At 41.9% G+C, this 13,326-nt stretch overlaps 1 protein-coding gene across 1 annotated transcript; it reads right to left on the bottom strand.

Moving 5' to 3' along the window:
- Positions 1-2,933: 2,933 nt before the first annotated feature.
- Positions 2,934-11,492, bottom strand: C10H12orf45 (chromosome 10 C12orf45 homolog). Its single transcript, XM_036867074.1, has 4 exons — positions 11,328-11,492; positions 9,301-9,387; positions 7,031-7,167; positions 2,934-5,183 (listed from the first exon to the last, which is right to left on the bottom strand). The coding sequence occupies exons 1-4, from the start codon at positions 11,440-11,442 to the stop codon at positions 4,950-4,952; spliced, it is 573 nt and encodes a 190-aa protein (XP_036722969.1). The 5' UTR covers positions 11,443-11,492; the 3' UTR covers positions 2,934-4,949.
- Between the last annotated feature and the right edge of the window lie 1,834 nt (positions 11,493-13,326).

The raw sequence follows: 13,326 nt of genomic DNA, 5'->3' as shown, positions 1-13,326 counted from the left end.
GATCTTCCATGAACATATGGTGGGGAATCAACCACAAAGATTCCACCATTAAACTTTTGGGAAAAGTCTACCAATCAAAAGATAGTAAACCTGTCTTTCTTTCCTCAGGATTGTGAACCACTGATGTTTAAGATGTATTACTTTATTGGCATCAAGAGGAAAAAAAAGTTTCAGGAACATTTATCGTACATTCCGAGTGAAAGGCACCATGCCAAGCACTGAGGGAAATACAAATGAAAGACTCAACCTCTTTACTTGTCTTTCCTACCATAGTAGTGGACTCAGGCACAGGAATACAAGCTACTTTGCAAGGCAGTTTTTTTATAAGTACCATATTTGATGCACAATTAAAGTATTAGGAGAATAGATAGAGGAGATACATTAAGAATATTTTTGCTTCAAAGACCATTACACCTTATTTTCTGATTTATGACTGTCAAAGAGCCATAGAAAGATAATACACAAGGTTGAAGAGAACATTTCATCAGCCTTAGCAGGAACAGAACCGTTCTCCAAATGGCGGCCATCACCTCACACCAAAGCATCAGGCAGAGAACCCACAGGGTCAGACCAACCAAAGCATGACGGTGATTTAGTTTCCAAGAGACTGTAGAGCACACTGCTTACAAACAAAACAGCTTTTTAATTAAAGTATAACATACATAAAGTGCACCGATGTTAAATGTATAACTTGAGAAATTTTTATGTGTGTGAGTGGCAGTAACTCTTAAACATAAAACACTTAGAATAGTGGCTGACACACAAAAAGGGCTCAGTTAAGTACTAGCTGTTGTTTCATCTGCCACTTTGAGAGGTAAAAAATACAACATTGGTTTCATTTGCATTTCCTTGAGAAATGGGACCGAACATTTTTTTCCTGTGAATTACCTGTTCAAGTCCTAAGGCCTTTTCACTATTGAGATATGTCTTTTTTTTTTTTTACTAATTTGTAAGAGCCCATTATATACTAATAACACTCTTGCCTTACATTGAAATTATTTTTCCCAATTTGTCCCTTGACTTTTAAACTTCTTTTTCATCCACTAGTTTTAAATATTTATGAATTTTAGGCTCTTATCTTTTTTTTGTAATTCTACATTTTTTTTTCAATTTTATTTTTTTTGGCTGCATTGGGTCTTCATTGCTGTGCATGGGCTTTCTCTAGTTGCAGCAAGTGGGGGCTACTCTTCGTCGCGGTGCGCAGGCTTCTCATTGCAGTGGCTTCTCTTGTTGTGGAGCATGGACTCTAGGCATGCAGGTTTTAGTAATTGCAGCACATGGGCCCTAGTGTGCACAGACTTCAGGAGTTGTGGCGCGTGGGCTCAGTAGTTGTGGCTCACGGGCTTAGTTGCTCCACAACATGTGGGATCTTCCTGGACCAGGGATTGAACCTGTGTCCCCTGCATTGGCAGACGGATTCTTAACCACTGTGCCACCAGGGAAGTCCCTACATTTTTTGGTTTGAGGGCCTGCACCATTTTACATTCCCACCAGCAATTCACAAGGATTCCAATTTCTCCACATCCTAGTCAACAGTTGCTATTTTCTGTGTTTTATTTTTATAATAGCCGTCCCCATGGATGTGGTAGTATCTCATTGTGGTTTTTATTTGCATTTCTCTAATGTTAATGATATAAAAGCACATCTTTTCATGTGCTTATTGGACATTTGTATTTCTTCTCTGGAGAAATGTCTATTCAAGTCCTTTGCCCATTTCTAAACTGGGTTGTTTGGGGTTTTCGATGAGTTGTGGGAGTTCTTTATATATTCTGGATGTTAACCCCTTATCAGAGATATGATTTACATGATATAAACATTCTTAAATGATACACTAATTTTAAAAGGGCTATGGGGGTGGGGGGGTGGGATGAACTGGGAGATTGGGATTGACATATATAGACTAATATGTATAAAATGGATAACTAATAAGAACCTGCCGTACAAAAAACAAATAAGATAAAATTCAACAACAACCAAAAAAGGGCTATAGGGGACTTACTTCCCTGGCGCTCCAGTGGTTAAGACTCTGCGCTCCCAATGCAGGGGGCCCGGGTTCGATCCCTGGTTGCGGAACTAAGATCCCGCATGCCGCACAGTATAGCCATGTTCCAGACAAAGTCACCAGCCTTGTGGAAATTCCATTCTAGTTCATATTTCAGAGCCCCCAAAACTCCAGGCTTTAGTTTAGTGGTATCATTCACTGTGAGGATGAAAACGGGATGATCTGAAGAGGAAGAAACTGAGTTCCATTCACACAGTCTAGTTCAGATGGCAGCCGAATGAATACTCAGTAATGGAAGACTTTAGGGAAACAGTTTCAAAAGCCAAATTGCAGAGGGGTGAAAAGTTAGGAGTTTAAGCAGAGGGTATAGACTACTCTAAAGCAGCTTTGGGACAAAAGATGGAAACAGATGGGATGGTTGGGGTGTGACAGAATGAGAGGTCTTGGTAGGTCAAGTGAAGTAATATGTCGTCATGAGAGTGTGGTGGAAGTATTCCTGGGATCCAGTGGGTAAAGCGAAGTCAAGAGGACCTAAGACCTAGACCAGTGATTCTCAAACTTGACTCTATGCTCTTTTCCTTTGTAATTTCAAGCTTTGATGTTCTGCTTTAAAAAAAAAAAAAAAACTTTTGCTTGGGGCTTCCCTGGTGGCGCAGTGGTTGAGAGTCTGCCTGCCAGTGCAGGGGACGCGGGTTCGAGCCCTGGTCTGGGAAGATCCCACATGCCGCGGAGCGGCTGGGCCCGTGGGCCACAATTGCTGAGCCTGCGCGTCTGGAGCCTGTGCTCCGCAACAGGAGAGGCCGCGATAGTGAGAGGCCCGCGCACCGCGATGAGGAGTGGCCCCCGCTTGCTGCAACTAGAGAGAGCCCTCGCGCAGAAACGAAGACCCAACGCAGCCATAAATGAATAAATAAATAAATAAGTAAAAATTTAAAAAAAAAAAAAAACTTTTGCTTAACTATGTTATTAAATATTCACCTATATTTTAGTATGAAACTTGTAATTTTATTTCTTTATATTTAAACCTTTAAGACATACATAATTTATCTTAGTATCCAACTTTGTTTGAAAACAGCCATCCCTGACGCTGTATATTAAATAATTCAACCATTTTACACTTACTTAAAACGACATCCCTATTACGTATTAAATTTTTGTTTTTCCTTTTCCTCCTATGTCATAAGAATGTCCAGAGGAACTGAATTTAGTTGACTTCTTTAACTGTATAGAATACCTAGTTGTATTATATGAGAAGGCCATGGCAGGAGAGAAATATAATTCTACACACTAGTATGTATTTCTAGACTGACTAGTCTCTTTCACTGACCATCAGACTATTTCTACTTGGCTTTGTATTTCCGGTGAAGTTACACTTTCATATCTGCATGGATACCATGGCTTAAAATGCCCTGTACATCCTCAATATACCTGTTAATTCATTTATCTACATCATTCGGTGCTTACTGTGTACCATGCACCAAGCTAAGGAGTGAACCAGACGAATGCAACTCTTCCCACAATGCGGCATAAATATTATCTGGTAGAAGACAATCCTTAAGTATTCACACCAGTAATTCATCACAGCTGTGTTTGGTGCTACAAAGTACAGCATAATACCCTTTGCAGCTGAGAAGTCTCGTTTCCAGATCTGTTCACTTCTGCATACCTTGAGTGCACAGCCAATTTCCAATTCCCAATGAAAAATACCAGAAGGAACTTGGAGAATTACCTTCAGAGTATTTACAAGATGTCGTAGGCTAATGAGAGGAGTAGGAAAAAATAGTTAAAACAAAATCCTAAAATATTAGGCAACAAAGTCCCATCAGCTCAATGCACTTGGAGACAGTCCTTTAAATTCTCAGGTCTATATCCTGAGCAAAGCCAGTCCCATGGCAGATGAGATCCCAAACAAGTTAAATAAGATCAAGAAATGTGGCAGAAAGGCAACTCCAATGCAGGATCATTTTGCCTTTTGAAAGGGAAAACCTGTTACTACCTTTTTTATGTACTGTGCCCTATTTTCCTGGGGTGTCCCTATTCTCTACAATTAATAGGTTTCAAAACTGTGGGCAACTGGAAGGAATAATTTTAAGAGCTGAAACAAACAGACAAATTGCTTTATGAGAAAAAGAAAAAACAAAACCAAAAAAACCCACAAATTTTTCCAACCAGTAAATTCTACATGCATTGAGAGGCTACAGAGTCACTGACAGTGATTAAACCACAGAGCACCAGTTTTCCAGCTCAAACTGGAAAGGGTTTTTTTTTTTTAATTAAAGTAGATATGTCTGAGGGTATCTAAATATAAGTAATTCTTTTCTTTGTAAAAAATTTCTCCCTCGGGGTGGGATAGGGAGGGTGGAAGGGAGACGCAAGAGGGAGGGGATATGGGTATATATATGTACACATATAGCTGATTCACTTTGTTATAGAGCAGAAACTAATACAACATTGTGAAGCAACTATACTCCAATAAAGATGTTAAAAAAAAAAAAATTTCTCCCTCACTGAACCCATTTTGATGGTAACAAATAAATTTGACTTTATAATAACCTAAAAAAAACCCCAACCTAGGTTGTTTTATCCAAGAGGCCAATTTAAAACAAAAACAAACGGGTAACTTGTATTTTTACTTTAAAACAAGTTTGAGATTTCTGAAGTCTGTGCTGATGAAAGAGGATGCCAACGAATTCACTCATCACCATACATAAAGTTAAGCTTTCTAAACTAAATCTCTTTAGCATGAGACCAAAAACAGTCTGCTCTTAGAAGATCCCCAAATGTTCTCTCTTCCAACTCTTTAAAAGCCAGCTTCTGTTTCTCCAAGAAGCAAAATACATTCAATATTGCAAAAAAGCACCATAGGTATCTGAAATGCAAAATAACCAGCAAGTCACATTCTTTTTCACAGAATTAGCAGGCATCTATCACCTGTTTCTCAGATTGTTTATTTCCCTGTTTCTTTTTTTTCACTGGCAGGATGGTCCAGAACCTCTATTTTGCCTTTTCCATCTTCTGAATGAGGAAGCTTAATGGTATCGATGGTGACTTCACCTTCAGAAGAGGTGCTATCATCTTCATCCTCAGATTCTGAACTGTCCTCTGAACTGTCTTGTGAATTCTCTTCTGAACTGTCCTCTTCTTTTGAATCAGACTGATTCATCTCAAACAAGGCCACATCCTGCAAAACACCACCATGTGGGAAATTTATTTCAGGGCAGTTCCCTAAAAGGTTACAATAACAACTTTGGGAAGGGACCAAAGTTTAGCCCAAGCAGCATGCAGGACAGAAAATGTTCTTGTTTTTGGCTGTGCCACGTGCCTTGCAAGATCTTAGTTCCCCGACCAAGTCTCAAACCCAGGCCCTCAGCACTGAAAGCATGGAGCCCCAACCCCTGGACCGCCAGGGAATTCCCCCGGACAAGAAAAGTTCTTAATACAATATGGCACTATTATTCTTTCAGTTGCCAGAGTCCGCCATAATGATTTATATTTACTACAAGTCTAAAAAGCCCCCCACAACTGATTCTATATATCCTGATTATATTCAACACAATTCACTCAACAAATATTAACAAGTATCAACATGAACCAGGTACTACACTAGTGGCTCAACAACAACAAAATCCTGGCCTTTGTGGAACTTATGTTTTTGAGGAGTTGGCAAATCACGGCCTGCAGGGCAGACCCAGCCCACTACCTGTTTTCGTGCATCTCTGAGCTAAGAACAGTTTTTACACTTTTCAGTGGTAGAAAAAACTAATCCAAAGAGTAATATTTCATGAAACGTGAAAATTATATGAAATTCAAATGTCGGTGTCCATAAATAAAGCTTATAAAACTTGCCTATTCATTACATATCATCTGCAGCTGCTTCCACACCGAAATGGCAGAAATGAGGAGTCACAACGGACACAGGAGGGCCCACAAAGCCTAATGTATTTACTATCTGGCCCCCTACAGAAAATGTTTCCTGACTTCTGTTCTAGTTGGTAAAGAGAGACAATAAACAATTACACCGAAAGCATAGTGTAGGGCAGTGAAAAGTAAAAAAAATAAAAGCTAATAATAGAGCCACCGAGAAGGCCTCTCAAGGTGACAAGTGATGAGAGATGGAAGGAGTCAAGACGCAGGAATCTGGGGAGGGGCATTCTGCAAGGAGGGAAAAGGCCCGGAGCAAGGAGATGGAGACTGCAGTGCAGTCACTGAGGGTCCTTGGTGGGAGACAAGGTCAACAGAGAGCTGGAGGCAGGATCACAAAGGCCCACGAAGGACTCTGAATTAATTAGAAACGTGATGGGAAGCCCCCTGGTTCCCAAACTGTGGGCCACACGCACTGGGTGAAGAACAGACTCTGGGAAGAAAGAGTGGAAGCAGGAAGACTGGCTGGGAAATTAGCGGGATAATCCAGAGGGGAGACCGTAATCACCTAGAGCACGGGTGCTGGATGCTGTGTGGAAATGGCTGGATTTGGGATGTGTTCTGGAGGTAGAGCTGCCAGATCTGCTGATGAATCAGATATGATTCTTAACAATGGTGTCAGCGCTGTCCAGACACGAGTGTTACACAGGGAATTCCAGTGTAGAAACAAGAGAGCCTAAACTGAGAGACAGTTTTCACACATGGCTTATGTGATCAGTTATTCTGTTATACACATCATTTACTTTTGCATTCTCAATGAATCAGACTATGATTACCTCTTTTGGGCCTTAGATGGGAAAATAAGAAAAAAATCCAGTTAGAACACTTAGTAAATAAATGCTTCAAGATAACAAATGTACTATTTAACTTGAAAAAGCCTTCCTATGATGCTGAATTACTAAATTCCTAAACTTCACCCAGGGAAGCTTACTGACCTATGAGATCCTTAATCATCAAATGACCGAGTATCTATGCAGTACTGGAAACATGAGCTGACTTTGCAAGAAGGAAAAAAACAGGCAGAATTGAAATTAAAAAGTTCTCTTTTTCAGGTGACGAGGCATACTGGTAATTTTACATTATGAAATGAAAACAAAGCATAGTTACCATTTGTATAACTTTTCCGAGAGTCTCGTCAATATTTTCAATATTGAAATGACCAGGTGGTGCAGCTGCCATTTCTTTCCTTAGCTTTTCGTTTGCCTGAGCCATCTGTGGGAGAAAGCTCTGTACTTGGTCCAATACTAAGGAGAAAAAATATAGTTTATCAATATTTATGTTAGTATTTGGCCAAACTTCAAATTTTTAAGTCCAGAATTTCCTGTAAAAACACTTCTAAATTTGACAGGAATAATAACAATAGTTATAATAAAATCTTTCAAATTCCTTCCATTTTACAAACTCCCATCCTCTCCTGAATTCTTAAAATGGTAGGACTACACAATTCAGCAATTATTTCTCAATGTTTTGTGTTTCTCATATATGCCCAGGACTGGAAATTCCTAGAAGGCTGGCATTCAACAAACAGTAACTGAATAAGTAGGCAGTAGGACTTAATAGTTAAATGCACGAGGCTCCGAGGCTTTGGGGTCAGACCGACGATGTTAATAATAGAACCCCAGTACCACCTCTTACTATCTGAGTTACCTTGGGCGTGTTAATGAAGCAATGGCTGTTTTTACCTGCCCAACATCTGTTCCCCTTTCTTCTGATAATATAACGATGACTTTCCTTTTAAACTCTGTCACTCTTAGTCACTCCTGTCCCTACCCCATTCATGCTGACGTGTTCCACAACCTTGGCCACTATGATTTGGTTTAACGACACTGTGATCTGTCAGGCCAATCAGAGATCACCCTGGGACTCTGGTTGGAACTGTTGAGAGAAATATCCCTTCTTTCCGAGTAAATGACTAAGTGAGCTGCTGAATGTAAGCCTGGAGCTGCTGATAAACTGGCCCACCTGCCACCCGTCGGGGAAGAGCTTGTTCTAGATGAAGTCAACACCTAGGAAAGCAGAACTAAGAGATACAGAGCAGAAGATCCCGGATGATGCCAAGCACCTGGATGCAGATGTACCTGAAATCACTGGGGTATTTTTCCCCAACAAAATGAGCCAACATCGTTTGGCTGAAGGCAATGTGAACTGGGTTTCAGTCATGTACAACCACAGAAGTCTAACTAACACGTTTAATTTAACCAATCAAAAGCTCAGTTTACTCACCTGTAAAACAGGGACGATAACTGACAGGCACTATGGTAAGCACAGGGGGGGCAATAAACAAGGGATTTCTAATTTCTTTAGCTCTCAGAAGAGGCCCGGCACATAACTATGCACATCATGGGCTCTCAGAACTCCTTAAGTCACTGCTACAACCACAGAACAGCTGACGGAAATGTCCAGAGTATGGAAGAAGAGAAGAAAGTCGAGGTGAAGGTCAAGAAATGGCCTTTAATTGTGAAACAGGATGGCTGGAAGGATTCCAGATGGCATACCCAACTTGGAAAAGAGTTTGGCAATTTTTTCTTTATTAAAGAATACTTTTCACAGGACCCAGAAATTCCACTCGGAGATATGTATCCCCCCAAAATAAAAACCTACGTCCACACAAAAGCCTGGATTTGAATGCGGAGCCACCATGCAGTCATTTTAGCTGTTGTAGGTTTAGTGCATACTATAGGTAAGTTCCCCTCTCGGAATACTCATGATTTCTTAGTTTATAGACATGATAACTTCATGCATCATTTACATTGTTTTTACTACTTTTTTTTTTTTTAAATAAATTTATTTATTTATTTTTGGCTGTGATACTACTTCTTGTTTTTATTCTTTTTTTTTAAACATTCAGAGTGAAATACACAGAACCTGAGTATTACATGAATGCTACCTGAACAAAGTCTGAGTGGTCTGTGAGTGTGCAGTACAGCAATATGACAGAGTAATTAATGAAGAGAACTGGCCCTGTTATGTTATGAGTAACATTTACTATTTAAGTAATTATGTCCAATTTAATGGGATCTGGTAGTGTTTTCCCACACATGAATACTGAATTCGGGACTCAGTAACCTCTAGAAAAATTTCCCATGGAGATTAACAATAATTGGTTTTGATTTCCAAAAACCCATCCCACAAGGATTTTTTCTGGGCAAGGTTACCCTCTTAAAGCAGGGGAATAATGTATTATCCCTGTGCACTGAATTCACAACGTAATTCCTAAGTAAGACTTGCTTGGCTTCACTCTCTGTGGTTTGATATCTGACAACAAAGGCAGATACTGTCCCATCAAATAAGCGCTTAATTAGGCAGAATTTCACATCAGAGAGGGTTCTTGAGAGGGAGAGAGAGAGAGGAAGAGAGAGAGAGGGAAGAGTACTTACAGGGACTCCTCTCTATCCGAACTGTTTGAAGAGTGGAATTCTTTCTGGAATTAGGCTTGGAGTTGATGAGCAACCTGTCCCATATACCTGCAAACACACACTTCATTTACTATAGCGTAAACAAAAAGGAGCCCATCAGCAAACTTGCCAAGACCACCCTCAAGCCCTCAGGTTTTGACCATTCGTTACTCACTTCCCAACACATTTTTTAAAAAAAGAAGCACTCCAAGTTCCATTACAACATTTTAGTTCTGCACACAGATCTCCCCTTTCTGAAATCTGTCTCCTACATCTCTGAGTCACCAATGCCAAGTAATAAATGCACACTGAACTGCACCTTTCTGGGTCAGAAACCCATCAGTGACAAATGTGGGTCGGCAATGACAGAACACAAGAAGCAGTACAAAGTACCATAAGGGTTAAGTGAAGCCAGAAATGGTTTACCAGCTGCATTATATTGGACAAATTACCTAAGCTTTTTTTTTTTTTTTTTAATATTTATTTATTTATTTTTGGCTGTGTTGGGTCTTCGTTTCTGTGCGAGGGCTTTCTCTAGTTGCGGCAAGCAGGGGCCACTCTTCATCGCGGTGCGCGGGCCTCTCACTATCGTGGCCTCTCTTGTTGCGGAGCACAGGCTCCAGACGCGCAGGCTCAGTAGTTGTGGCTCACGGGCCTAGTTGCTGCACGGCATGTGGGATCTTCCCAGACCAGGGATTGAACCCGTGTCCCCTGCATTGGCAGGCAGATTCTCAACCACTGTGCCACCAGGGAAGCCCCACCTGAGCTTTTTGAGCATTAATTTCTTCATTTATAAAACATGCCTGCCAGGTTAGTTCCCCCTCGGTAAAGATGTCCAACCTAGACAAAACAGCTCTTTAAACCTCCCCACTCCCAACTCCACCTATTCAGCCTTACATTCACAACTCCTCAAATCAACCCAACTCTCCAGCCCATCAGAGCTCAGAGAACAGGACTTGTCTTTCAAAACCCAAGGCTTTGTGCACCGTGTTTCCAACACCTGGAAAATCTCTTCACTCTGGTGTAAAAATCCCGTTCACCCTCAGAGCAGCAGCTCAACATTCCTTGCTTACTACCTTAGACCCAGCAATTGGATTAGTGCAAAGAGCACGGGCTCTGGAGCCACGCTGATTGGATTCAAATCTCAGTTTTGCCACTTCCCAGCCACGCGATCTCCAGCAAGTTACTCATCTGTATGATACACCAGGTCTCAGTTTCCTCATCTATAAATGGCGATAACAGAGCCTTCTACACAGGGTGGTTGTGAGGATTAAATTAGTGAATTAATTCCTGGGGCAAAGCAGGCACTAAGAAAGCTTCGGCTATTATTATTATAACTTCTTTGGATGCTCTGGATTCTCATAGAATCTTTTCTTCAAAATAATATTTAAGGAGAATATGCCCAAGACCTTAGGTGTATTATTCTTCTCCATAAAAAAAAAAGAAAAGAAAAACAAATTCTATAGATACTACTACTTCCATTTTCCCAATGTAAAAACTGAGGCGTTGGGAATGTAAACAACTCTCCTAAAGTTCCATAGCGAATAACTCATGGGGCTGGGATTCGAATCCTTGCTTTTTAATTCTCTATTATGGTGTCTGAAATCCTGTGCGGATTTCCCGAACCCGTCTTCCTCTAGAGAGAGGCACTAAGGGTGGCTCTGGGGGCATCTGCGGAGGAAGGGTGGTTAATACTCATCCGCTCCCCTTACCAGTCAACTGCTGGGACCCAGAGCCGACCCTAAGGCCGCCCCCTTAGGGGAGGTGTCTTGCTGTGGCGCGCGGCAGTGGGCGCTCACCGCGGTGCGGAATACAGGAACCACGCCCAGGCCCGAGGCCGGGTGCGCGCCCCCCGCCGCCCGGTCCCACCCCGAGTCCTGCGGCCACCCCCGGGGGTCCCTCGGTGGGGCCGGGCCTGGGCAGGGAGCCGCCGACCGGCCCCCGGCTGCTCCGGCAGCGCGACCCCTGCCGCACGTGCGCGCCCCACGCCGCCGCCGCCCGCCCGTCACCTCCGCGGCCGCCGCTGCCCGCCGTCAGCAGTTCCCTGGACACCGAGACCCCGGAGCCGTCCCGGGAAAACGACGAACAGCTCGCGTCGGACTGGGATTCGCCACGGGCCTCCATGCTGCTCGCCAGTCTTGAGAGCAGCCGCTCCAGGCCCGGATGCAGGAAAAAGGCTGGGGAAGGGGGCGGGGCCAGGGCTACGATTAGAGGAAAGTCGGAGGGGCGGGGCGGGGGCGGAGCGAGGGTGGCCTGCGGCGAGGGCGGCCCCTAGCGGAGTGAGGAGGCCATTCTTATCCTGGGAAAAGGAAGGCGGAGGGTCTGGAGACCCTGTGACTGGATGAAAGAGCTGGCAAGGCTGGCTTTTTAGCAAAACCTGAAGAGCGCACGGTAGGGCTGCCCTCCTTTTCATTTTTTGTTTTTTAAACTGTGGTTAAAAAAAACCACATAACACAGAATGTACCATCTTAACTGTTTTTACGGGTACAGTTCAGAAGTGTTAACTCTACGTTGTTATGTAACAGATCTGTAGAATTTTTCGCAAAACTGAAACTCTATAACCACTGAGCAACCTCCCCATTTCTCCCTGACAGCCACCATTTTAACTTCTGTTTCCATGAGTTTAACTACTTCAGATACTTCATATAAGTGGAATCATACAATATTTGTCTTTTCACAACTGGCAGATTTCACTTAGTATAATGTTCTCAAAGTTTATCCATGCTGTGGCAAGTAATAGGATTCCCTTCTTTTTAAAGGCTGAATAATACTCCATTCCGTGCACATACCACATTTCCTTTACCCATTCGTCCCTTGATAGCTGGGTTGCTTCCTCCCGGATATTGTGAATAATGCTGCAATGAACATAGGTATGCAAATATATCTTTGAGATACTGCTTTCGATTCTTTTGGATTTATACCCAGAAGTGTGATTACTGACTGTATGGTAATTCTATTTTTAACTTTTTAAGAACCTTTGTACTAGTTTCCATAGTGACTGCACTATCTTATTCCCACCAGTAGGGCATAAGCATTCCAATTTCTCCACATACTCACCAATGCTTATTTTCTTTTTCTTTCTTTCTTTCTTTCTTTTTTTTTTTAACAGTGGCCATCCTAGTCAGTGCGAGGTGATAACTCATTGTAGTTTTGATTTGCATTTCTCTAATTATGAGTGATGTTGAGCTTCTTATCATGTGTTCACTGATCATTTGTATATCTACTTGGGAGAAATGTATATTCACATCCATTGCCCATTTTAACTCAGATTGTATGAGTTATTTACATATTCTTATCAGATATATGATAATGTTTTGGAGACATAGACCATTACGAACATACAAGGACTCAGGAAATATTATTCCCATACCCTTTTTAAAAAATTTACTAGAGAATATGATTCAGAAAATAATTGGAGAAATTCAACTTAAGTTTTGATGGTGAGCATTTTACAGTAGAATTGGGGAGAAACAGTGAGAATAAGGTTGAAAGAATAGTATTTAATTTATATAGGTTTTGATAATATGGATATAACACAAATATGAAAAATGGGGAGAAAGCAGAGACTATATATGAAGAGAAAATCTGGCTTTTTAAAAACTGGGACTAAAAGGGTAATACTTTTTTTTTTTCTTTATTTTCTTTTTTTTTCTTTTTTTTTTTTTAAACTTTGGGTTTATTTATTTATTTATGGCTGTGTTGGGTCTTCGTTTCTGTGCGAGGGCTTTCTCCAGTTGCGACAAGTGGGGGCCACTCTTCATCGCGGTGCGTGGGCCTCTCATTATCGCGGCCTCTCTTGTTGCGGAGCACAGGCTGCAGACGCGCAGGCTCAGTAATTGTGGCTCACGGGCCTAGTTGCTCTGCAGCATGGGGGATCTTCCCAGACCAGGGCTCGAACCCGTGTCCCCTGCATTGGCAGGCAGATTCTCAACCACTGTGCCACCAGGGAAGCCCTAAAAGGGTAATACTTTAAGTTAGATGCTGGGGGTAAAGGAGAGTAGAGAAAGA

Source organism: Balaenoptera musculus, chromosome 10, assembly GCF_009873245.2.
Source record: "Balaenoptera musculus isolate JJ_BM4_2016_0621 chromosome 10, mBalMus1.pri.v3, whole genome shotgun sequence".
Lineage (NCBI taxonomy): Eukaryota > Metazoa > Chordata > Mammalia > Artiodactyla > Balaenopteridae > Balaenoptera > Balaenoptera musculus.
Note: the sequence above shows the minus strand (reverse complement) of the source record. Positions and strands in the feature narration are given on the sequence as shown.